The following is a 26,773-nucleotide window of genomic DNA, read 5'->3' as shown; positions in this document are numbered from 1 at the left end:
GTTGCCATCGGAGGAGGAATATCAAAATTCATCCGCGGTGAATATGTTCATCTTTCATTTACAGTCCAAACACTCCGACGGTGAATTTGGCATAGATGATTCACATTACAGCCATATCTTCGAGGTTCGTGTTTTTGTTAAGCGGGACATTGCATTAGTGGACCTCATTGTACATTCATTGATACAGAATGGAATGGGTCTTTCTATAAATTTAGGGTCCAAAGTGTGACATTTTTCCGGTCTCATTATTTTTTTGTATTCATTGGGTATGTTGTTTGATTTATAATCACTCTTGAACGATGACTGCATCGCAGTTATAAAACCATAGATGTCAGATGTCAGATGGGCAGGAAAAAGTGGACCCCAAATTTATACAATGACCCAAAATAACAAAAACACCCGAGATGGCTGCATACTGAGCGCAAACTGTATACTTGTTTTTCTCGTTGTGTTTCTCTACCAGTCTACATTTATTGATTGTTTTTAACTTATTCGTATTAATGTTAAAAACAGTTCAGCAATACGTACCCAAACTCCTAGTTTATGGAATATCGCTATTGCACAGACCGGGTATGTATGATATGCGAGCAGATTCCGCGACTAATTACGCAAAACCAATCTGCGTCTTTACCTGAGATTCTGACAATTCAGCGGGTGCCTTCTACAAGTCTTCAGTAAACTGTTGTTGTGTTACAAAAACATGGCAGCCAAATTGACCAATCAACAGCTTAGTCCAAATATCTGATCGAAATGACGTCACAATTTCTAAAATCGACTCCGATTGGGTGGCGCGCGGGGTCGCATAAAACTCTTATTGCTCAGACTGATACTCAGACTATAAGATATTTAGTCGTCCTGAAAATGTATTGGTTGCTTTTAAAGAAATTCACAACTCAATCCCAACACTGGTTTAGGTTGTTAAGAATAACAGTATACACAAACAAGTACACCTACACCAAAATCGGGAACAAACAATCGTTTAATGAAATCTTGATTTTATTTCATTCCATGCCCTTGTTCATCAGTTTGCAGTGATATGCATATTTATAGTGCTGCAATTATATACAATACAGTTGAAGAAAGAAGGGGGGAAAAACTTGCAAAATCAACATTTTCGTACAAATAATAAGGAATCAATATAAATATGATTTTCTTTTAAACACAGGATTTGCTTCTTCATTCGATGTATTAAACCAATTGCTTGGCTTAGTCATCTCAAATAAATTTATGTTTTTCATTTCAAAAGACCAAATCAAATAGAAAAGGAGTTAAAGATTTTCTTTAATAGCAAGGTTATTTCTTTAATAACAATGTACTCAAATATTAATTCTTTTCCCAAAAGAATATTACCACTAAGCACCGACAAATAAATATTGAAAACAAAATTTAAAATGTCGTCACTTCTGGAGAGGGTGGATGGCAAATAGATTTTAAAAATTTATCAATTTTCTAAATTAAGTTAAAGTCTTGGACACTGACACAATCTTAGGCTTATATACAGATGGATTTATCAAAATTAATGGAGACAAAAGTAACAATTAACAATCATTTTCGAATCGTTGTCCAATTCTATTTTTTCCCCACTCAACGTTTTACAATTTCATTTTAAATGCCATTTGTTTTATTTTAAACAAATTTCAACCCAAGATATGAACAAAATAATCAGCTCAGAAAATAACAATTTATTACAAATCCTTTACAACACGACATAGGTGCTTAATTTTTAGCTTACACATTATAGTTGATACTTTTTTTCTCGCTTATTACAATCATCGCTTGAAGTAAAATAAGCAATGCAGAGAACCTATCTACTTTTCTTTATAGAGTTCAAAAATGGGGGGGGGGGAATAGAAATTATAAATTTATCAATCCTATAATTGTAAAATACAACGAATATACACTCGATCTATTTTTTAAGTGTTCAAAATATACCTTTTTGAATACAGAGATGGTTATTTTTCTCCACAAAATTATTTTGTTTTTCTCAAAAATTCAGGTGCATTGGTTTTATTGTAAATTTCATTATGGCCATCCAGTAAACACTGGTTATTAGTAAAGCGCAAACCAATTTTTACAAATAGTCCCTTCTGCCAAACAGAATTTCTTCAGAATATAACAATCTTGATAACTTCTAGCAGATATCTAACACATTATAAACACTCCTACTCTTTTGGTAAAGTTTCACAGCAAACTAGCATTATTTTCATGCACATGGATAGAAGTCGTGCTGATCAATTACATATGTACAGACGTCAATTTCAGTTGCAAATCATTAATTTCATTTTGATCATGTTAATTTCTTTTTCAACATATAATTTTTTAAAAATTGATAATGTAAATCAAAATATAATAACCAATAAAAGAACAGTCACTGATGCAACACTACAGTGAGTACCTCCTGAAAATATACACAAACTCAAGAAAAATACAAAGACAAAAATATATGGAGTTTGATTTATATAGAAAAAAAAAGAAACTGCTCAAAATTTAAAGAATATTCTTTCTCTCGGAAACGTCACAAGCTGACAAAAAAAGAATTTTTTTTAACCTCACCATACAAATCAAAAATGATCTGAACGTTTTTAAATTTAGAGTTGTGTGCCTTTTACAACCTGGGCTCTATTACCACAAAATCCTACAAGTACACAACCCATTTTGACTCTTTGCATTCGGAAACCATATTTGAGGTGTGTTATGTTATTTATACTCAGTAACTGAATGCACGAGAGGTCTACTCATGGTATCTCTATAGAACAAAAGCACACACCACAAAGATGGTCTTGCACTTTAAAGCAAGCCTTTGAAGTGTCTCACATGACATCAGAAAACTAACAAGATTTTGACTTTCAGCAAGATTTCTCACACTGCTCTATGCTCCAAGCTTGTGACAGGTGTCGTCTGGAACTGAGAACACGCTGGAGATCAGCGATGCTGCTTACAATTTCTCGACTTATCACCTTGGCTTTAACTTGACGAGAGCCCTACACAGGGGACCTGTCACATGTCGACACCTCCCCCTTGCTGTTAAGACTTATATACACCTGGTTCCACAAGGTAACACCTTACGCTCACGTAATTGACAGTGCAAAAACAAATTGACATTACTTGCTTAGTAACAAAAAGCCACAACACTGTCTTCTTTACATCTCTCGGAGAAACTTTTGCCAGAAGGCGCAACAGAATTTCTTAAGGTTACACTGGAAAACCATCTGAATTTTCAGATGACAAAAAAATGTACATACACATATGAGAATCTATATTATGGTCTGGATCCTCCCATTCAACAAGTCCAGAAAATCAGAAAATCCATTCTGAAAACCAGAACATTTTAAAACCGACGTAAACATTTGTACATAACACTGATACATAACATTGATACCAAATGCGCACTTTGTACGGCGCTATTAAAGAATGGTGTCTCTATAGAACAGTATACCGGTTTGACTAAACCTGCTATACTGAACCATAAGACAAACGTTGATATATGTACAATTTACAATGATAGAATGACTTTCATCATGACATTTGAAACTTTTAGCTAGAAATGTGGGTTAAAAAGGACAAAATATAAGTAAACTCTGTGAAGACAAATATATAAAAAGTCTACATTCAGCATTGAGATCGTCAAGTATGTACAATGCTCAAGAGAGGTTTTTTGGTATTTTATTAACAATTAAGATTATTTTAAATTTGGACAGCTAAAACTAGAAATTATCGTCAACAATTTTTTTTTTTACAATAAACACTTATTTGTTTGCATTGTTGAAGGATTACAAAAAAATAATATTTTCCCCTTGGAAGTATTCCAAATTGATAACTGTAATTTGAATTCAAATATAATTTGAATTCAACTGTAATTTGAATAAAAGTTCTATGGAAGGCAATGTCTGATTACTACGGCTGTCAGGAACATACGTGTCTATGGGCTATGGCTTCAGCTGCTTCCATAGGCATGTGTGTAAATATAGGCCGTAGCCAATTAATTCAGATGTGACCTGTACTAAATACACATTACAAATGTATCCCTTACTGGACACTCTAATAAGGTAAAAAGTGCAAATTTTGTTCAAGGAAAATCGACTTACTAAACTGCTTGGGATATGTACATACACAATTTATCATAGCTTTGTGGTGTTATGAAGTGTTCAGTTTGGCCTATAGTAAATAGGTCGTTAATTGCATTGTCGTTAACTGCATTGAGCTGTAGTGCTCCAAGTCATATGGTACTTGAAACTGTTGGTGCTCTTGGCCTTTGTGGTTTACTTTGGTCTGCTTATAAACTACATCTAGAATGAGAGTTGTTTTATAGGGTGAGGTTTGTTCTGATTTTTTTCATAAGATGGACATTTTTTGTTTGGCCAAATTCTCTACTATAAATGAGAACAAACACTTTTAATTCAATTCTCAACTACAGAACTTTAACTCAGTGGAAATTATTAAGATAAGACAGACTAAATGTAGGTGCATAGTCCGCACATATATACTTATTTGAACTTAGAGACAAATATTCGACAGCTTCCTGGATATGAACCCAAGACCGTGGCAATACAGCTCCAATGTTCCACCAACTCAGTAACCAACTTTGGCATCTGCTCTAATATTCAAACTATCTTTGCTCAGGTTTTTTTCTTCTTCCTCAACTGGCCGATTTTAAGGTCACTCTACTGTTAAAGGCAATGTACAACATTTGCTCTTGCTGCAATTTTCAGAAATAAATGGATTTGCAGGATTAGAATGTTATAGCAAATATTGTTAAACTGACTTGTTTCACGTTTTGGGCTTGTATATGCTGGAAAAACCAAGAAAACCAATCTGGTTCCCTGACCCCACTCAAGATGAAATGGAGAAATGTAAAGACTTTGGGAAATTGTAAGATCAAAGAATCACTCTAACAGGCTTGTACCCCTTCACAGGTGTGTAATCAATTGCAAAGAAAATGCAGAATAACTAAATATGAAATTAGGAGCAGTTTTTGAAGAAAAAAAAGTTTTTTTTCAACGCTGGTTAGCCGACAAGCGTTGGAAAAATACAGTTTTTCTTGAAAATGTCAGCACACCAGGAGCCACAATTTTACAGGATGCTTTTGGACCGTCGACCCCTAACAATTCAGTAAGGTATTTCATGATAATTTGATCATTTCTTTGTTTGATGTTTGCAAATGCTGTATCTTCCCTTTAATTACGCCTTCAAAAGGGACTATTGCTCTGGCAGATTGCGAAAAATGATTTGGCAAATGGAGAAAGGTAACGAATAAGTAACTACATACATTTTTAATTACTAAAGTTATTACACTAGAACTTCACAATTACGAACACAATGGGATCCACAAAAGATATTTTTGTTACGACGATTGATTTTGTTACAACCACTGATTATTGCTATTTTGACCGCCAATACTCATTAAAATCATACCTAAAGTGTGTCAGCAAAAGGGGCCGTTCAATAAGCTGAATGTTCGCTACTCCAGTATTCGTCAAAGTGATGTTCTACTGTTATTGCTAAAGTGATGATAAACTTTTGTGAGAGATATGCATTCATTTACAATAAAATATCAAGTATAATGCAAGTCGTCTACTAATTATATATCCTGTACGCAACTCTGAAATGCGTCGCGTTCAGCCAGTCCAAGGAGCAGCTGCTGGTCGCGTGTGCGCAGCCGAACAGCGCCCCCAGACTGCGAAGCGCTTGACTCCAGAAGCACAGGGAGTGGGTTTTGCCGGTGACGTCGCCGTGTTTATGCATCTTCATCTTCTTCAGGTTCAAAGTAGCTGGTCGGTGCAACCTCCAATAGCAGCTGAAAAAATACGGTGATGTGCTCTGAGGAGAGGGGAGGGGTTTCAAAAAGAATAAGTTTTCAAAACAGGTTTTTCCCCAAAATATTAATGATTACTTAAAAACAACTTTTGAATTTCTATATTTTATATTTTGTGCGTGGGGATGGGGATGGGAGATGGGGTGGGGAATGGGGATGGGGATGGGGGTGGGGGTGGGAGGTTGGGGGTAGGGGTTAGATGTAGGGGTGGGGGTTGTTTGTGAGGGTGGGAGGTGGGGGTGGGGTGGGGTTGGGAGTGGGAGGTGGGATGGCGTGGGGGTGGGGGAGGGGGTGGGTGGGGAGGGAGTGGGGGTTGGGGCAGTAGATCTAGAAAAGACTTGTGACTCATTTGTGTAAGACAAGTTTTATGGTCCTTATCTGTGCAGTTTCCGATAAATACAAAAAATACATTAGCAATTTTACTAGAGACTCATTCCAACTGAAATAATTATCAAAATCAGACACCAATGAAACAGTGGACTGGAAAAACTCATCAAGCAAACAAGAAAGGAAAACTGACTGGGTGCACGTTTATTAATATTAGACAATCAAGGAGATTGGCAGCAGCTGCGGTTATTTTTGCTCCAGTCAATCTCTCTGCTTAACTTTATGTTTATTGAAAAATCTTGTAAAATGATTGGAGCTTACTCATGAATGGCGGTACGTATTTGTAGTGGACGAACGGAACGTAGAAGATGAGACCGGCCAAGATGAAGAGGAACGCGAACAGGTACTCCAGAGCTGGCTCATCAATGATCGGCGCGATGACGAGGTAAACGGACGCGATCAGAACAATGATGGGAATCAGAATAGGGACCTGAGGGCAAAAAAGAAAAAATTTGAAAAATTGTAATCTTCCCGGTCACAAGTCAATGTTTAGCCAATCTCAAGTCAAACAACAAATCAGGTCACAGTTTGTCTTTTGAAATTTGTGACTCATGACTGGCACGGAATCTACAATCCTGGCCAAATCTCGCTGGGCCCCAAACCCCCGTTCAATGTTGTCTCTCATTGCGCGGTGTGTGCTCCATCAGCTGGAGAGAACAACATTGACCAGGGGAGCGGGGGAGTGGGTGACCATGGCAGACTCGGGAAGTGTCCCAATCATTTTGGCCGGGTTCGTAGGGAGAGCCAATGTGAGTAATCGTACACTGCATTAGTGTTGGAGGTAAGTCCATCACAAGTCCGATCAAAAATAGGTCACTAGTCAATTCACAAGTCTGATTACAATAACAGTGGATGAACAATAACCAAAGAATGTTTTATTCTAGATTTTATTGGAATGGCTTGTGACTTGACTTGCGACAAGATGACTTGTGATGGACTTGTGATGGCTTGTGATGACTTGTGATGGGCTTGTGATGGACTTGAGATGACTTGAGATGATTTTTGATGACTTGCGATGGACTTGTGATGACTTGTGCTGACTTGTATTAAGTGTAAGGACTCGTGATGGACTTGTGCTGACTTGTGATGGACTTGTGATGACTTGTGCTGACTTGTGATGGACTTGTGATGACTTGTGATGACTTGTGATGACTTGTGATGACTTGTATTAAGTCTTAAGACTTATGATGGACTTGTGATGACTTCTGATAACTTGTGATGAACTTGTGATGACTTGTGGTGACTTGAGATGATTTTTGATGACTTGTGATGACTTGTGATGACTTGTATTAAGTCTAAAGACTTATGATGGACTTGTGATGACTTCTGATAACTTGTGATGACTTGTGATGACTTGTGATGTACTTGTGATGGCTTGTGTGTACGTGTGAACACTTGATAAACTTGTGATGGACTTATGATGGACTTGTGATGATTTCTGAGGACTTTTATAATCACTTGTGATGGACTTGTGATCACTTGTGATCTCTTATGATGATTTTTTGATGGACTTGTGATGGACTTGTGAGGACTTGGAATGGACTTGTGTGGCATTGTGAACACTTGATAAACTTGTGATGGACTTGCGATGGACTTGTGTTGACTTGTGATGACTTGTGATGACTTGCGATTGTCGCTACAACACCACTGCAATGTTTCAGGGACTGACCTTGATAGGGCGATGCCACTCTGGATGCTTGTACCTCAGGACGAGAAGTGCTGCGACCGTACCGCCGTAAAACAACCACGCAGCAAAGCTGAAGTAATTGACCAGGGACTCAAAGTCACCAGGCAGCAACATCAAGATGGCGATAAACGACTGGAAAAGAAAAGATCAAAATGTCAAAGTGGTTACAGCCCTCTGGCAAATGTGATAGAAGTGCTACGCAATTTTTTTTTTTGAAAAACTGAAGAAAATATGACACAGGAAATATAACTTTTTTTATTACCTGGAAAACCAGCGCAGGGAAGGGGGTATACCTCTTGACATGGACCATGGAGAGAATCTCCACCATGTGACCCTCACGGGCAGCTACGAACGTCAACCTAAAGATCCGAGAAATCATACAAATTCAGGGCCAATACAGAACACATTCTCATGCAGCAGTTTTGATAATATATCCTAATTAGGACTAACAGCCTAAAAACTGTTTTGAAAGGCCTTAATTATTACAACGACCTTAAGTATTATTATATTACTAACTGCCTATTTACATTCTTTCCAACTTGATGAAGGCAAATTCTAATTTTAACAGCAATAGCTCAAACTACTATGTGGGTTTTCACGCTTAATTAAACGGAAAAAATAATATAAATTAAATATATTAATTGACTTTCAAAGTGTTAAACTTTCTCCTATTTATGCAATGGTTTTCAAGGTCACCAATCCAATATGGGAGTTTTTTTTAACAAATTAATGACTCTCTAAGACTTGAAATTCCAAAATTCAATCATATTTTTAATTGAAGTACCCAGCTGATTTTCCTTGTATTCCCATCACTTAGCCTCTGAAGAAGACCTTGTTAAGTTCGCAACGTCAGGCCACATTAATTTTTTTAATGTGTATATTTGAGGTCAATCCAGTCAGTAAGCAGTTTGCAGCAGTCTTATTAAGTTTCATGATTTTCAAAGTGTTCAACTTTACATCACCCCTTCCTGATCGATTTCTATTAAGTGCGCTGATCCAAATGGCTTTTAAAGTCACCAATTCCATAAGGGAGGCTTTTTAACAATTAATGACGCTCCAGGACTAAAGTATTCTCAACTGAAGCCGACATCCAACGCCCCTGCCCTTTCCTTCTTACCACTGCATTATAAACACTTCCATGTACCAAGCCTTATAAAAAATAGACATGATCAATATGCTTCTGAACGCAAACCACCTTAAGGCCAAAAAAAAAAAGACTCCGGTTTCTGGTATGCGCGCGCGTCGCCGTAGCCATGCGCGTCAGCAAAATGAATAAGTTTTTTTTTCAATGAAAGATGATGTCTCAAACCGCCAAACTCACTGGTTTGACTGGAATCCTGCTACTGCACAATTTTAACGTGTTTTTAGATGGGGTTATGATCGAGAATAAGCTTTATGTGGCCTCTCTGGACTCCCACATATTTGCACTAAGTTTAGTCGGGCACCATTTGCAGTCATCAGCCGACATTTGAAGCAAAAAAGTCAGGTAAAAAAAAAAAAAAAGCCGCGTCGCCGCACCACTTTTTGGACAAGCTCCATACCAGAAACCGGAGACTTATTTTTTTTGGCCTAAGAGGCGTATAAATCCATGTGTGAATCCATGAGAAAGATATCTGATCGACGTGGCATTTAGCTAGGCAGGAGTTGAATCTTTCCAATCTGGGTAGTCATGTAGAATAACTTCCCGTCGGCATCATCCTCTTAGTATAGACCACTTAACGCAGAGGGGAAAATCTGTATGTTTTCTTTGCAGTTCAATGTTCACACGGTTGGTGACATTTCAGGATTTTGTCCGTTCGGATTAAAAGCAGCATTTGATATGTTACTGTTTAGCCTTGGAGTTTGTTAAAATTTCCTGCTTATATATTATTACAATGCTTTTTAAAGTTTTCAAGTGTTTGCAATCTTTATGCTTTTATATTGTGGGATTTTTAAGAGTTTTATTGATCAAAACATTTTTTGTACTAGCTTTTAAAACCCGCTGCACACTTCACCTGATCGCCAGATAAGGCCAAAATCCAAACTATCCTGACTATCCAAATTTCCCGAAGAATGTTCATGTCAATCGAGATCGTAAGTGGGTGCAGAATTCTTAAGCCTTATGGCCTTACTGAGGTCACCTCAAGCTCCACTCTGATGGATATTTTTGAGAGTTTTAAGGCGATCGACATTTGAAGAAAAAAAGGAGGGGGGAAAAAAACCCTGTGTCGCCGCACCACTTTTGGGGCAAGCTCCATACCAAAAATCAGAGCCTTTTTGGGGGGCCTAACTGGTACGTTTTTTTTTTCCACCATTCATGTGGAGACAACCACATTTCTCGCACACATGTCCGATTGTGTTCTATAATCCGGCACAAGCTGACCAGTCACATGATGACCAGTCACATGATGACAAAATGGCAGCCAGCAATTTTGAATCATGTGCCTTCCTTTGTGAATCTGATTTATTACCACAAATATCCCGTCCGGTGAAATCCGAGTGCTGCCAGCACTCCTTTCCGATGACATCAGATCCAGTGAAATCGGATGCAAAAAAATCAAACTTATTTGATTTCATCTGGTCACCAGGTGTGCATTCAGATCGGTCCGATTTTTCAATGCACCCCTCTCCGATCTGTACATCCGATGGCCCGATGATCTGGTAAACCGGTAAACTCTGAAAGGTGTGCGGCCGGCTTAATTTTATATTAAAATCATTTTTTCTTCTTTTTTTGTGTGGAGGGGTGATAAATTAAACACACATTGCATTCCAAGAGCAAGTGAGAAAAAAATTCAAAAATATACTAAGGTGGGATTCGAACCCACACATGCAGATGTCTTAACCACACCCTGATGTCTAATTAACTACCTGACTAGCCAATTAAAATCCAGTATTTGCATGGAAACAACAATGAACAACCTAAGATGCATGTGGACTTGAGACCAGACTCGGGTGCACATCACTGAGTAGTAAACAGATGGAGGCCGGTTCCAGTCCTACTTGAGCTGGCTTGCAATATTCTTTCAAGCAGTCACTCAAAGCACTGTGTACACACAGCATTTGTTACTCCAGGAAAGGCAAATTGGAATTTCTTTGTTTTCTCTTCACGAAATTGATTGACCAATGCAGCATTTTTGTCCTCTTCAATTAGGTACCAAGAAAAACCGCAGTCCCAGTCGGTGTCTCCAAAAACAACAAGAAAAAGCAGGCAATCCAATTTATTCTAACCAGATTAAAAGATGTCCAATTCATCAAACCCAAGACAAATAATCTTGCGTATCATAAGAACACGGTTATCAATCAATTAAAAAGACAGCTGAGTGTAAACATTCTTATATAAATCAGGAATTTCTGACGGAAGTGATGTCAATGTTTGCAGCCCAATTTAGAAGAAGTAATCATCATATTTTACAATGACTTTGGGACTCCATATCTTATATTAGCCTTGGTCCACGACGTTACTATCTGGTGTTTTGTAATGCATGCATTATGTAAACTTTCGCGCTTAAAATATATTCCATCAACAGAGGGCGCAATGTACAGGTACTGTGGAAGTCAAGAATCAAATACAAGTCCGAGGGACGTCTCTAGAGAGGCGTAATGAGTAACAGAATTGAATACATTTTGGAATCATTCACAATTAAACAACATCTGCATTTGCGGGCGTGTAAATAATTGATGCAAGAAAAAAAAGGCTTAGAATTAAGACTAATCTTATATCCTAGCAACTATCCAAGACAAACAACAACTGCATTACCGACAAATGACACAATTTTACTGGGAAATATTACCACACATGCACAATTCTGCAGTGCAAATCTGGGGCTCCTATTAAAAGAAGAGAGAAAATGTAATTGAGGACTTCAAACTTTTGTGAAGAAATAGGGTGATTTTTAAAGAGATTGGGTAACAACGCTAAAATTCAGAACATATCTAAGCCGATGTTATTTCAATGCATTCTACTAATTTGACTTATATTATGAGTGAAAAAAAAATAATGTGAAAATTCAGATAAAATACGAATAAACTAAAATCCTGTCAAACTAATAAATCCTTTTAAACTAGCCTGGATTTGTAAAACTGCTGCACAAGTAAAACATCTAAATGTAATTCGTAATCTACTCATGCTTTACAAATCTAATTACTTGTTAAGCCTTAATTTGCTATTTACAATGCTCATTTTTATAGTCGTTAAGCACCATAGGGGTAGTGTTGTCGAGACCAGTACATGGTCATAACAAGTCGATCGTAAGTCCATCACAAGTAAATCACAGATAAAATCACAAGTCCAGACACAAGTAACAGTGGATGAACAAAAACAAAGGAATGCCTTTGTCAAAGCTCATTTGAATAGACCCCTCTCATAGACAGCCATCTTCGCAAGAAAATTATAACTGTGTGTTCAACGCAATCAGCTTCAGGTACATGTGCGCGCAGTGTGCAAAATGTTCTCAACACCTGTGCATGTTGCTAGAAATTTCTTCGAAACATGGCGCAGCTGATGGGCGTCACAAAAAAAATTTGACGCCCAAAATGCGGATGCACGTGACAATCTGTAGGAAGTGACATCATTTGAGAGGGACCTGTAGCTTGGGACTCGACTTGGGACTTGTGATTGACTGTGATGACTTGTGATGACTTGTGATTGACTTGTGATAGCTTGTGATGGACTTGACTATAACTCTTGTGGAGGGGAACACGGCATATAAAGCACTGCATACAGACCTGCAGGGGCTGGGACACATACATTTATTGAGGGGACAGCACAACATCAGCAGGGACCACAACATGAAATGACGTTGGAAAGGAAGGGGAGGGAGTATTGGAAGGATGGTTAAGAAATTAGAGGGAGTAAGCTTTTTGATATGCTGAAGGCAAGAACAGTGCTACAGTAGTTTTATTTTTCAATTTTGTGTGTGTGAGTAACCTTTTCCAGTGTCTGGTATTTAGCTTAAAATGCCCTCTTTATCAGAATCGTTTTGTTTTTATATATCCAAAAATTGTTGCCTTTTCCCCAAGAATCTGTTTCATACAATTGTTCTTGTTTTTTCTCTCTCAAACGTCCAAGGGATCTAAAGCTACAGTTTCCGGGAATGCAACTGGGAATTTAGCGAGGAAATTCCAAACCACACTAGACTGTGTACAGAATTTTTCAATTTGTAATCGCATTTGTGAGAAGTAAAAAAAATAACAAAGTCAAGTTATCATCCGGAAACCATTAACCTTTAACTCACCACGTTGACCTTGACCTTTTGACCCCAAAACCAATCCCATTTTGCCTGTAACAAAGGGCAACCCCCTACCAAAGTGAGACACCAAAATCTCATTTCTAACTCAAGTTATCTTCTGGAAACCATTAACCTTTCAACTCACCATGGTGACCTTGAACTTAATCCTTTTAATCCCCAAACCAATCCCAACTTCCCTACTCCCAAGGGCAACCCCCTTCTGAAGTTACAATCTCAAACAACATTTCTAACTCAAGTTGTCATTCGGAATTAAAGCTGTCCGGACGGACGGACAGACGGATGGATCCGAGGAAAAGTTGCATGCCTGATTTTTAAGGCACTGGTGGGAAAGAGGCAAGGGTATAGATGAATCTGGACAAGTTATCACTTGTATACTCACACTGTGAGGGGACTGGGTATGGGATTGGGCATTCGGGTTAAAGTGTGACTATGGATTGGGCTTGGGTTTGGGTGATTGTTTTGTTCAGAGATAGGGTTTAAGGTGGGCTGGGACTTTACAGGGGTGAGGACTGGATACGACTGGCGAGAACGGAGCCATAGGGAAAAAGGTGTATGGGTGGAAATTGATTTGAGTAAAGAATTTGTCAGAGTGACATAATGAAAAGATGACATGGTGTCAGGGATGAGGAATGGCACTTTGGTTCGGGGATGGGGGGGGGGGGAGTAGCTGGGTTTACAATTACCTTCCTGAAGTGAAGAGTGACCCGTTGGCGGCACCAAATGTGGAACAGCAAACAAAAAGCGGAATGATCCATGCCATTGGGCCTAGCGTACGCTGGGCAAGGGTCTACAAGGCAAGACATTGTGTGACAATGACAGGGTATGACAATGACAAAGGTGACAATATTCACGCAACATAATATACTGAGGTACAACAGTGGACAGAAGCACTGCTCCTTGCTGTTACGTGACGACTGAAGCTGGGAGCAACCACTTTGAGCGTCTGCATTGAATCCTTCCAAATCTTTTTCCCTTCATTTTTTGAAGAATATCACTTCAATGTTTCATTTTAAGACTCTCCCTTTTTAACTTCCTTAAAATCCAAGATTTTGTTCTGGTTCTCGACCCAAAAAAAAGCGAAAAGTTGTTTAAAAATAACAATTTCTTGAGTAACTGCTTTAGAAAAGATTCAGATATCACAAATATTTTTGACGTTTAGGCTTTTTGCATAGTACAGCTTCCTAAAAATGGTGCAAATTTTGTTATGGTTTTAATTTGTGGGTGGTAAAAACATGCCTGCACTCAACACAACTTGGTCACGGGAAGGGTAGAGGAAAGTTATTCAATGCAGTTCAAAGCAAAATGGTTGGAGCCAAATGCAGCAAATTAGTGAACCGATGAACCCAGGAACCTGCATGTTATTACAATCAGTGAACTGGACAAAACTGGACAGAACCAGACAGAACTGGACTGGACGGCACCGGGTAGAAGTGGACAGAACTGGTACGGTTACAATGCAAACAGTGGCGGGTGCATGCAAGACACAACATGCCGTGCTGGGTCAAACTGCGAGAAACCTAATGAAATTGACTTCAAAGAAACACTGCCCAAATTCTATTCATTCAAGGAAGCCCTTAAACATGTAAACAACTTGAAATTTATAAGTAAATTGTGTAAAAAAATAATAAAATATAACAATTTTTCGAAGACATACTGTTGAAACTTTGGAGGCAAGTAATTTACTTCTGAAAAAAATTTATTTCCAACAATCACTACTGCGTGATTGAAAACATTTGTTTCAAATCTTCCAGTTCATATCCCAGGCAGATGTATTTTCAGATTAACAGAGAATAAAGAAAACATGTTCAGGGCTCCTTTAGTGAAATTAATTTGTTTGAAAGTGTTTCTTTGATGTTGGTGTCATCTGGTCGATCTAGTGTAGACGTGGTACCTTCCCGCTGTGAAACACGTGCCGTTGGCGGCACCGAACGTTGAGAACGCTACAGCCACAGGCATTAGCCACGCCATGACGCCCAGAGTACGGTTGGCAAAGGTCTTAGGTCAAAAGGTCCATGACCCGATCGGATTTCCACATTCGTGCAAGAGGGGTGAAGGTTAACAGAAAAGGAAAAGAGGGAAAATAAGACAAGAAATCCATGGCAACTGGCATAACAAGTAATATTAACAAGCATGCATTTCTTATGGCGAGTAAACTTTCTTTTCTTTTTTTCTCTTTTAATTTTTTCCAGTGGGTGTCTCGAGGGTTACCATTTTCGGGGGGTGGGGGGGGGGAAACATGACAAAATCCTTCACGCAAATTTGCGAACTTGAAAATGTTTACAAAGTATTGTTGTTTTTGTTTTGGAGATATGCCATTTTTGCGAAACTCTTCCTGACATTTTGCCAGACTCTTTCCAACTTGACTTTTTGGTCAAACTACCTGAAGACCTTTCAAAACAAATATGAAACATTATTATAACATTTTCTTCTTCTTTCTTTTTTTGGGGGAAGGGGTTTCTGGGTAAATGACTTGTTATGCCAGTCAATCGAGAACTACCTGACAGAAATATTAATGTTCAAGTTATGACAAAAGTTAGACATTACAAAGAAAATATATCAAAAGTCATATGATACTCATAAATAGAACAAGATATAGAGAAGAAGGGATACATTTCAGTGTTGGATGATCTTTCTGAACAAGCATTCCAGAAAAACACACGCTGTGCATATGAAAGTTCTGGTGTTTTAGAGTGTAATGTCACATTCAGGTTTCAAATAAATGTGAGTGTATTGTGCTTTCAAAATACAAAGTTATGGTTCGGTATGGTTTCATGAGTGCTGTTTATAAAATAAAATCAAGCTCATATATGAAAAGCAATTCTTCATGTGATGGTTAATTCACAGAGGCTTTTTCAAAGAAATTCATTTAATGTATTCATTATTCGGTTGGAGTAACTGAGTCACTGAACTTCCTTGTAACCGATGTTTTATATTTCGTGGAAAATAACTTGAAAATGTTTAAGCAGCACCATCAGAAACTTGAAATTAATCCACCTTGTCCTTTTTTTTTCATCACCAAATTATTTCCTCATTAGAAAGCCCCATTTTGGACTGTTAAAACTGTGGTGGTTTTCAAGCTACATGCATGATTCTGGATCAATGAACATCAGCCTCCACATAAAATAAGAAACAGGGTCCTATAATATAGAACCCTCCCCCCAAACAAAAAATCTTCAAGTTGTTAGCTGTAAAAATGAAATGTAAGTATAAACAATACATCCGTTTAGAGAATATCACTGCCAACATACAGAGAGGCAAACAACCAACCAACCCGACAAACAAACAAATAGACACCCCCAACATACAAACAAACAGAGAGACAGACAAACAGATAGACAAACAAACAGATTAGAGAGACAATGGCTTTGTGTATGTACAGGCCCTCTAGTGTCAACAATGCGCCAGTTACTAAAGCGAGGGCAGTTTGGCAGTACCTTTTCTCGTTCACACACGTACACGCACAATGGGGTCTGTTCCTAGATCACAATCGCAACTGCGCACAGTGAACACCGACAACACAAAAAGATGGGGGGAAAAATGATAAAACAGCTAAATTTTGTCTTTCATTTGGTGAATTCACCTAAAGCCAGATTGCAACTAGAGTAAAGTGTTCTTGACAAGATCCCTTTACATCAGAATCCGAGTCTAAACAGCACTTTACTGTTTTGTCCATTTTTTTTTCTCTGAGTTGGCAGCTAACTTTATTCACTGTGATGAGCCAGGTTAACGGATGTTAACAAATATACACAGCCCAGACTGAGACGGGACAGGGACAGAGACGGGGAACAAGACCAAGATGTCATACCACTGCCACGGCACCAGACTGCAGTAACTCATCGGGCGACATGGCGGTGAAGTAGGCAATGTTGACTAGCAGATACAGTACGGTTACCAGCGGGATACCGATGATGATGGCCAAAGGCAAATTGCTAGAAAACATAAAAATCAAGAGGTCAATTCGCATGGATTTGCTAACAACTAATTTTTTTTTTTTTTTAATAAAATTACGAGAAAGCAGCCTTGGAAATCCTTCCTTAAGCCCTCCAACAGAAGGGTCAGACACCAAAGTCTGTGGAAATTAAGGCTGTGCATCTTCAAATGAGTTAGTATTGATTGCATATTCGAATATTTGATTTCAACATGCACTGATGAAGTTAAGCATGTGCCAGCCTCATTGGTAGTCTATGTAATAGAATAATCTGTGAGCAGATTCGCTTATTAATTTTGCAAGACAACCGCCTCTTGACCTTTAGATTTTGACCAATCAGCGGACGCTTTCTATATCAGGTCTTCGGTCATTCACCTGTTGTCGCTTCTTAGACCTGGATAAAAAAAACAACCTAGATAGACACAGCAACAAAGGCTGTGGTCACGTGCTCTTATGTTACACGATACGCACAAACTTGTCTAGGTTTTATCGATCTGTATGCCCAGTTGTATTACAAAACACTGCATTCAAATTGGCCAATCAAACAGTTACTCCTGATTTGGGAATGAAATGAGTTGACGTCACGATTTAGTAAAGTCAACTCTGATAGGCTGAGGCGTGGGATCGCATAAATCTGCATGCTTAGATATATCAGACGTTATACAGGAGACTGCGCTCCGTGGATAACGGGTGATACTCAGACTACCTTATTGGCCGCCGATCTGAATTTGCTTGTCAAAAATTAACGAAGAGTTTTTTCAAATAATATAAATAAAGAAAAGGTAGCGGAATGGCCGATATTTGACCGATTGTAATGAAGAAATTTGAGCTAATATTCCTCAGGCAAGCTCTGAAATCATCCGGGAAAGTGGCTTTCAACAAAAACAATAGCATGCAACTTATATGATTAAAATAACATCGTGGGTGTTTGTCAGTTGTCATCATCTCCTAAAGACCGTTCACATTTTAAGAACTATTTGCTTCAAAAATAAAATGCTATTCCGGAATTCGGTCGATGATCGAATATCTCGCCTTCCACCGGGTTTCGATTTTTGCCCTGGCTTCATGTGGATTGGGTTTTCAGTCCCTACCTGATTCCGTGGGTTTTCCCCAGAATATTCTTCTGGGCTTTTCCTCCCACCTCTAAAACTGTAATTTCTTCTCATTGTCTTCTCTTTATGAGTTTCTTCAGGCTTGCGAGCTACAGTGCCTAGGGCACTTTTGAGAAATCCTTGATCCATTACCAGCAAAATAGATAATAAGAAGAAGAAATTCTCATTAATACTGGGCTACTACTCGTGTCTTTTTTTTTTGGAGGGGGGGGGGGGGGAAGGGGGTTTCCAGCAAAAGAACAAATCTTTTACGTATCAATGACCCAAGTCACTTGGCCACACGGTTGAGTAACGAGTTTATTCATGACTCAACCTTGAGTCAGTGTTACTCACCGGTGTGGCTTCACCAATTCCTCTGTGATATAGTTCAGCTGGTTCCTGCAAAACACAAGAAACTTGAAAATTATCACACAAAGTCAGACTTCTAACTAACACCTTATTTGGACAACTTCCATCCTGAAAACATAATTTCTACTAATATCCTAGGTACAGTTTCATGGCTCTATCATTGGCTGATCCCGTGGGGTGGGGGAGGAAGGGGGGAGAAGGGGGCCATCCCCCCCCCCCCAACAAATTAAATATTCATTGTTTTTTTTTTTAATTTTCAGGACATAAATTAAAATGTTGCATATCTTCCTCCCAAGTCATCCACAACACAAACTTTTTAGTTTTAATATTACAATGTGGAAATAGCGCACGATACTATATACTTAATCTCCTTCACCTTTTTGAGGAAAAAAAAAATACTCGAGCCCTCTTGGCCCCAAGATAATTTGGTTCTGGATCCGCCCTTCGGCCCTATCCCCCCCCCCCCCCCCCCCCCCCCGGCTCTGTTAACCACGGAATTCTGAATTTTGGGTCCCAATTCTGTGCTTACAGTGCAAGTGCAGCGATTCTGTGCTCAGCCTGTCGGTAAATAATCCATAATTACTGTACATACACAAGCGCATTCGCCAATTTCCCTCAATAACTTAAGAAATACACTGAATGTTGGTGCGGTATTTGGTCTTGTTTTCCAGTTGATTTTGATCTGTCCCAGTTCAAGCATAACATTAACCCTAACGTACCCGATATCCATCAAAATCCACACCCCTGTTTTGGAGGATTTCTACGGATTCAGGATACCTCCATATTGAAAAGGTTGGGGGATTTTGATGGATTCAGGACAGTAAGCCTAGCGGTACTGCAGGATTTTGATAGATTCAGGAAACCTCCATATTGAGCAGTTGGGGGAATTTGATGGATTCAGGATGTCAACAGTTTAACGTCTTGGCTATACATGTATGTTTGGTGTGAACGAGGTATATGTACTACACTGGTGGATTCTGATGGACTCACTCGTGGATTGTGATGGACTCAGGACAATGTTTCTTGCATGACAAAATTGGAGGATTTGGGCGGATTCAGGATTACTTTCTACTTTCTAGTAGAACTGCTCAAGGGGTTAGTCTTAATGCTTATCTTTGTACTTGGAAGTACTAATTTTCTTTCTTAGATTGATTTCCTTTTCTATCCCTTCGTTTTGTAGCCCTCCCTTTGAGTGGCCCTTCAATGCGGCCTTGTGATGGGCGACTCTAAATTTAAACTAAAATGGGGATTTTTTAAAACTTTCAGTAAGCCATGAAAAATTGGTTCCAGATCTTAACGTCAGTGTTATACTATGGTATTTGTCTGGTGATTCCCCCAAATGACATCAATAGATAACTTGGCCACTCACCATCCGTCGTAGGCCCACAGTCCCTGGTAGAATGCGATGCCGTAGGCAAAGACATTGGTGGAAGACCCTTGAAAGGACGTGGAGGGTGTCAGGTATCTCACATCTCCTGAAAGTCCAAAAAAGGAGAAGAGCCACACAAATTTAGCCTTAGAAATAGTTTGCTTGTCATTATTATAGTTGTTCCACAAATTTCTTCCAATGACTATGGTCACTGGCAAGGTTTTTTGTTAAGAGCTAAATACACTAGTAGGACCATTGCTCAGCTCTTTGGTAAAGTTTCCAGCTAGTTTCACAGCAAAAAGCCCTTGAACAAAAATGACACTGGAATTTGCTCCGTAGTTGTGAAAAGTACTCGTACTTATACTCGAGTATAATGGAAAAAATGCATGAAAATGTTCTCGAAATATACTGACCTTGGATTAGCTTGACAAAGCCGACAATGATGATAATGACCAACGCTAGAAGTTTGGCAGCGGTGAAGAAGTTCTGCACTGCTGTGGCCCATTTCACGCTAGCACAGTTGATGAACACGATCAGTACTACAAAACAACACACCAGCAAGGGTAAGAAATCTTCAGACAGGGCAATGTGATTAAAACAGATGACAGTGTGTCCTATTGAAAAATGGAAGATTCCATATAATGTTGTTTTCAGCTGTGAGATTGGTTTTGAAAAGTTAAAGATTATTTTGAAGCTTCACAGAAGTAATAAACGATATTTTTTTTCTGAGAAATAATGAAACAAAATGTGGACATTTTCAAATTTAGTGAACAACACATTTATACTTTCGCAAATTTTTTTCCCAACTTATTTAGTCTGAAGCAAAAGCTGCCTTTGAAATTTGATTAAAATTCAAAATAAAGTTCCATTCAATAGTGTTTAAACGAATGAATGAGCATGAATGTGAAACCAATAATTATCCATGGAGTGTAACTATCTCAAATGATTTCTGGTATGACAATGGTCATGAAAAATAGCAACAATTTGAAAAAAGGAAAAGAGAAAAAGTGCAGAGCGGAATGAATTGTTCAATTCGCAGCTTGGGTTGCACAAAAGATATTTATCACAAAAAAACACTATCTTTAAATATTTGTAGTTAACAAATGCATACAAATATTTCTGAGTCCATGTGTTTGTCATAAAGTCTTTTTTTCTTTCTGCAAATCAATTTGAAGTAATTTTTTTTTAAGTAGTTAAGTTGTAGATGTCTAGGACTGTCTGCGTCATTGGTCACAGTCATATTTGTTGTTCGTCCTAGGTTGAATGGTTATAGTCTTAAGAAAAGTTGTGGAGTGCCGTAGCCTCATGGTCTGGAGCATTGAATTCGTGGTCTGAGGGTAATTCTGCAGGTTGTGGGTTCGAGTCCAGCCTGCGGCTATGGTGCATGTGCCCTTGGGCAAGGCACTTTGTCACTAATTGCTTCTCCCACCCAGGAGTAAATGGGTACCTGTGAGGGCAGAGATGGTGGTTGTGGTTGATTTAAGCTGCTTTGCGGCGAAATGGCAGCATCGTTCTGTGTACTCCCCAGGGAGCTGATATTTTTATTTGGAATGTTTTATTGGCCCAATGAGCACAGTAATAATGATGTAGCGCCTCGAGCACCAATACTGGTGGATACGTGTGCTTTATAAATACACATTATTGTTATTATTGTTATAAAGGTTAAAGGTACTGTTGTCATGGGAACTTTGAATGTTTTTTGGTAAACGGGACTTCTGGGAGCGTTGTGTCGTTGGTAGGTCTTTGTCTTGATTAGGTGTGGCAGAAGACTTGACAGCAATGTGGCAATCGCTGTGCAAGCAATTTATTGCCCTTACACATTTTGGATGGACATCCACTTTTTGTGATTTTGCTATTTTGGGGAGATCTTGGTTCTCCAACATTTTCTGCTTGTGAGAGGCACACAGAAATATCATATTCCTTATTTTCCAGAGAAGAGAAGAGTCTCTTGTGGCTGTGAGTATACTTTAGTTAAATTCTCGGATTCTAAATTTCATTTTGTTCATGGAAATAATTAAAGGATATTTTCCAACCAAATGACATATTTACTGGAGATGATTTGTAGTACTTTGAAGAATGATTTTATAATTTCAGTTTATTACAGTGCATTTTTCCTTCGTAAAGAGGGACAGACAAAAATGGAATTTTCAAAACAAAGACTTTAGGATTTAAAAAAACAATCTTAGGACCTTCCTAATCTGCCAAAATCCAACATGGCGGACACAACAGAACGGCACTATTTTGATTTTAGATAAATTTCGATAAACACAAAAATGTTTGACCTACTCCAAATCGCATCATCCTATTGCGTCCGCCATATCTCAAAAAAGGCTAACGGCATTGGATTTCGGTGAAATTGGGGGGGGGGGGGGGGGGGAGGGGCTCATCGTCAGGATTCTTTGTTGACCTGGGGCTACTTACAGATGGCCAATGCTGCAAACATTTTGATAGCCATTGGCGGCGGGCCGCACTCGCTGCTGAAAAACGGCTCAGCCACGTAGGCCCCAAAGCTGAGCGCAATGATGGATAGGCTGGAGGGTTTGATGACGATTGTGGACGTCCACGCAAAGAGATAGGCCGGTATCGGACCCAGGTAAAAGAGGTAGGCGTACTCCGCCCCCGATTTGGGGATGACGGTGCCCAGCTCGGCGTAGCACAGAGCGCCTGGTGAAATGGGAGGGTGACAATGACGATAAAATGATTGATGATTAATGAATGTGATCATGGCGATACAACTATCGATGAGCCAAAAGTTGATCAATCGTTAAGTGAGCAGTGCCTTATTACACAGCCCTAAGCTTACTCTTTGGCAAGAGGACTTATCAAATGGAAACTTCCTATAAACTTTTTGTTTTTCAGATTCAATTTCCGATAAGTAAACCAATCAGTAATTTGTATGAATTTAACTAGTATTCTTAAACTGATCTCTGCCCAAAAAAAGTTGTTAATTGCTGTTGACTTAAATAAATCTTTTTAAGCTGTTTTGGTATAATTTTCCAGAAGTTTTTTTTTTGAGCCAACCTTTGAAAACAGAAAACCTCAAACTGTTTTAAGATTTACATCAACGTTCTTCTTATTTTTGTAATTCTGTTTCGACTTGGATGGTACAAGGCACAGACCACTCACGGATTTCAACTTTTTGCTCAGGGAACTACTTTGGGGTATGTCCCAAATAATGATAAAGAATGTTTAGTGAATGTAACCATGAATGTCGACCTGCAAAGAAAAATCTCACTAAATGTTGATGAATTAACATGCATGTATAGATAATGTCCGTGTATGGTGAAACCCAAATCGATCTGTCGCAGTTACCAGGTCGACTTCAAATGCCACCAATCATGATTAATTTGTAGACAATGGAACCAAAATACCCTGAACCACAATTGGACCACGATGATGTCAGACCACGATGATGTCATTCCACGAGGAACCAATGAGAAGTAAGCTGACGAACGGATCGACCAATCACAGCCTTCACCGGTACTCACTGATACAGCTGGCGGCCAGGACTTTTTGAATAACGACCGGCGTGGCGCACTCCCCGGTGAAGAACGGGGCAAGGACGTAACTGGCAAAACTCAGGGCTATGATGGACAGGGAAGACGTCTTGATCATGAGTATTGTCACCCATGCCAACATGAACCCTACAGGGTTCCCAAAGGTGTCCTTGAGATAGTAATACTCCCCTCCGGATTTGGGGATGAGGCAGCCGAGCTCAGCGTAACACAGAGCACCTTGACATACAAAACACGAAAACCCAAATATAATAGAAAACTTCCGTTTTGGATTGTTGATGAGAGGTATCAAGTCTGCCAGTGTCTTGAACTGGTCTACACAAGATCACGCTGGATTGAACCGGATTGCACTTGATTAAACCAGTTCAGCAACATAATCTAGCTGCTAGCCGTTCCTGGTTTCTTCACAAGTTCCTCTACACAGACCAAGATAGATTAAACTTCCTTTGACAATTTCCTTCAAACATGTAGCCACATCTGCAGTTTTTATTCACTTTTACAGCAGTGATACCACAGGACTAGAGACTTATCAACAATATCATAACCATAACATGCAACAGTAAAATCCAGTTAAAACAGTTGTAACCAGTTGAAATCAGTTATAAACCAGTTGAAACCAGGTTAAAACAGTTGTAACAAGTTGAAATCAGTTATAAACCAGTAGAAACCAGTTGAAACCAGGTTAAAACAGTTGTAACAAGTTGAAATCAGTTATAAACCAGTTGAAACCAGTTGAAACCAGGTCCTTCCTGTACAGATCACTCCAGGCACATCAGGAATCTTGATAAATATGCCAAATGAGTAACAGATTGTTTCTTTCACCGGAAGCAAGGCACCAAGCTTAAGGCACTGCATCTCATCATCCAAAGCTTTGAGGAGAAACTCAAGAAAATACTACAAGAAGTTACAAGATGAAGCAAAGCCGTATCTCAAGATGACGTTCACTGTCACCGCTTCAAGCGTAGGAAATCACAGATCACAACGCAAGGAATGCCCAAAGCCTTGGGCTCTTAGAATCAACCCAAAGCCCTGTAGCTCAAATTCAACAAAAATCAGGCAAACCAAACCTTCAGATGATACCATCCCTTCAGTTAGACTTATCGTACGCTTCATGTTTTAATTGCCTCAGGTATGGCATGCATAGTTTTCACACTGATTTGAACTGCTAAAGAATAGAGAAGAAAACTAAGCGATGTTTTAGAGCTGTATGGACATGATGAGTTGTCGTTTTTTTCGACCAATCAGATGGCGGTGACAGATGACCAATCACAAGGCTTTTCCATATACTCACTAATGGCGACAGCGGCCAGAACTTTGATTAAAACATCTGGCTGACTGCATTCCCCCTCAAAAAATGCCGACACGACATACGTGCCGAATGAAATAGCAATGATTGCCACTGACGACGTCTTTATGACGGCAATCGAGACCCAAGCAAATAGGAAAGCGATCACGTCTCCAAACGCGTACTTCAGGTACGCGTATTCCGCGCCTGATTTGGTGATAATCGTTCCCAGCTCTGCGTAACAGAGCGCACCTTTTGAAAGAAGAAAAGTGTTAAACAAACAAACAAACAAACATATTTAATATTACAAAGTTCTCCGTTAAATCCTGAAAAAGCAAAACAAAATTGTCAGTAAACTGAACATCAACATAAAAAAATTACAAAAAACACTTGTTTTCTGAAGTAACATGATACTAAAAATAATAGACTAATAATGATCCTACAAAGTAAACATTATCATAAACGAAAACAATTTAGACAAAATAAAACTCAAACACAGAAGAAACAATTTCAGCATACATGTACATTGTTTTCTTTGCCTTTTGCCAGAAATGTATATTCCCCGCAATATAAACATTTGTTGACATGTTGATGTCAGCAAATAACACAGCCCCAAATCTATTCAATTTTAATTCCCAACGAAGTCCAACTTTTCAAATGTCACTGTTGAGTACTTGACTCCATTTCCGCACCCTAATTCCAAGCGCCTCCGTCCGTCCCTCCCGCATCGACTTAATACCCTTGGGAAGTGCTGCTTTCCGTACGAGGGATCTCAACAATCCAAGACGGGTCACGTATGCATGGCAAGAAAAACCCCTGTTTGAATAGGAATCGGTGCATATGCAAACCTGCCTGCTTAGAATTTTCTCTCTACAGTACCGCATGTACAATTTGGTTAGGATAGTAAATAATCAAGACATTCTCACATCTTTCATCCAACCAAATAAACTCTGAGGTGTACCCATAAAATCCCAATAGGAGCAATTTAGAATGTAGTGTTCCACCAAGAGTTTACTGTGGAGAGGCCATTTTCACAGTGTATTATAAGAAAACTGTTAACAAACACACAACAGTTGGTATTCCTAACAAGAAAATGGCAATTTTTGGGGGGGTTCGTGTGACCCAAGTTAGAATTTATTGTGTGAATAATCGCACTTTAAAAGGGGTGGATGGATAAGAAGTTGACTGTAAATTAAAAAAATGGACTCAATTACTTTAATACCAAAAAGTACCCAGCTGCACCCATTGACACCAACTACGTACCTAATCCTCCCAAAAGTACCCAGTTACATGTATACCCATAGACACCCACAAAATGTACCCGTTTACTTCTCTTACCAACATTGGCTAGTACGCTGACAGTAACCACACTACCGGACTCACTCAACCTTAATCGGAGTTCAGAAATTCCTAACCAAGTTCCTTCAACCCTTATATAATTAATCCTGACTGTACCCATCAAAAAAAAACACCCAAAGGTACCTAGATGTACCCATTGACACCCACAAAATGTACCCATTTACTTCTCTTACCAACAGCGGTTGGCACGCTGACAGCAACCACACAACCAGACTCACTCAACCTTATGGGGTTCAGAAATTCTTAACCGAGTTCCTCCAAACCTTATCTAATGTATCCCGACTGAACCCATCAATCACTCCAAATAAAGGTACCGGTACCTAGATGTACCCATTGACACCCAAATGTACGCAGCTTACCCATAGTGGCGAGGACGCCGCACAGTAACCACACGACCAGACTCATTCCTACACTGTCTGTCTGTGTCAGGACTCCCTTCGGTGAGACAAAGATGCCAGACCCTATCATGGTGCCAACGATCAATGCAATGCCGCTGATCAGGCCAACCTGAAATTTAAAAACAAATAATAAAAAACGGTTTAATTTCAGGCCACAAATAAGCAGAAATTCAGCTGTTCTTGACCAATGAGCTGACATATTTTCCAATAAACACTAAAAAATACCCACCCAATTTTACCCTTTGGACAGTTTATGAACCCTCCTATGCAAGCATTCATTCTGCGCCAAGTTGTTCTTGCAGTCAAAATCAATCAAGTGACTGTTTTCAACAGTTAAGAGCTCCC

The 26,773-nt window shown here is 39.1% G+C and overlaps 1 protein-coding gene and 1 long non-coding RNA gene across 10 annotated transcripts in view; both read right to left on the bottom strand.

The window, feature by feature from the left end:
* Positions 1-978: 978 nt before the first annotated feature.
* On the bottom strand, positions 979-4,788 carry LOC119737074. The gene is made up of 2 exons (XR_005272337.1): positions 3,853-4,788; positions 979-3,817 (listed from the first exon to the last, which is right to left on the bottom strand). It is a non-coding gene; the product is annotated as an uncharacterized LOC119737074 (long non-coding RNA).
* A 306-nt stretch (positions 4,789-5,094) lies between these two features.
* The window catches only part of LOC119737072 (b(0,+)-type amino acid transporter 1-like), a 56,432-nt gene continuing 34,753 nt past the window's right edge, over positions 5,095-26,773 (bottom strand). For 4 of the 9 annotated variants that reach the window (XM_038211149.1, XM_038211151.1, XM_038211156.1 and 1 more), the window contains 11 exons: positions 26,390-26,537; positions 24,678-24,923; positions 20,285-20,410; positions 19,872-19,977; positions 18,488-18,532; positions 16,920-17,043; positions 13,798-13,901; positions 8,149-8,245; positions 7,869-8,018; positions 6,461-6,629; positions 5,096-5,817 (listed from right to left, as the gene is read on the bottom strand). In XM_038211149.1, the coding sequence (XP_038067077.1) occupies positions 5,735-5,817; positions 6,461-6,629; positions 7,869-8,018; positions 8,149-8,245; positions 13,798-13,901; positions 16,920-17,043; positions 18,488-18,532; positions 19,872-19,977; positions 20,285-20,410; positions 24,678-24,923; positions 26,390-26,537 (1,398 nt within the window). In that variant the 3' untranslated portion in view covers positions 5,096-5,734. Of the gene's footprint in view, positions 5,818-6,460; positions 6,630-7,868; positions 8,019-8,148; positions 8,246-13,797; positions 13,902-15,005; positions 15,110-16,919; positions 17,044-18,487; positions 18,533-19,871; positions 19,978-20,284; positions 20,411-22,292; positions 22,536-23,359; positions 23,606-24,677; positions 24,924-26,389; positions 26,538-26,773 lie in introns of all 9 variants that reach the window. The other 5 variants (XM_038211152.1, XM_038211153.1, XM_038211150.1 and 2 more) reach the window with 5 other exon arrangements.

The sequence above is a fragment of the Patiria miniata genome, unplaced genomic scaffold, assembly GCF_015706575.1.
Source record: "Patiria miniata isolate m_02_andy unplaced genomic scaffold, ASM1570657v1 HiC_scaffold_3, whole genome shotgun sequence".
Classification (NCBI taxonomy): Eukaryota; Metazoa; Echinodermata; class Asteroidea; order Valvatida; family Asterinidae; genus Patiria; species Patiria miniata.
This window is presented reverse-complemented; position numbering and strand designations above follow the sequence as displayed.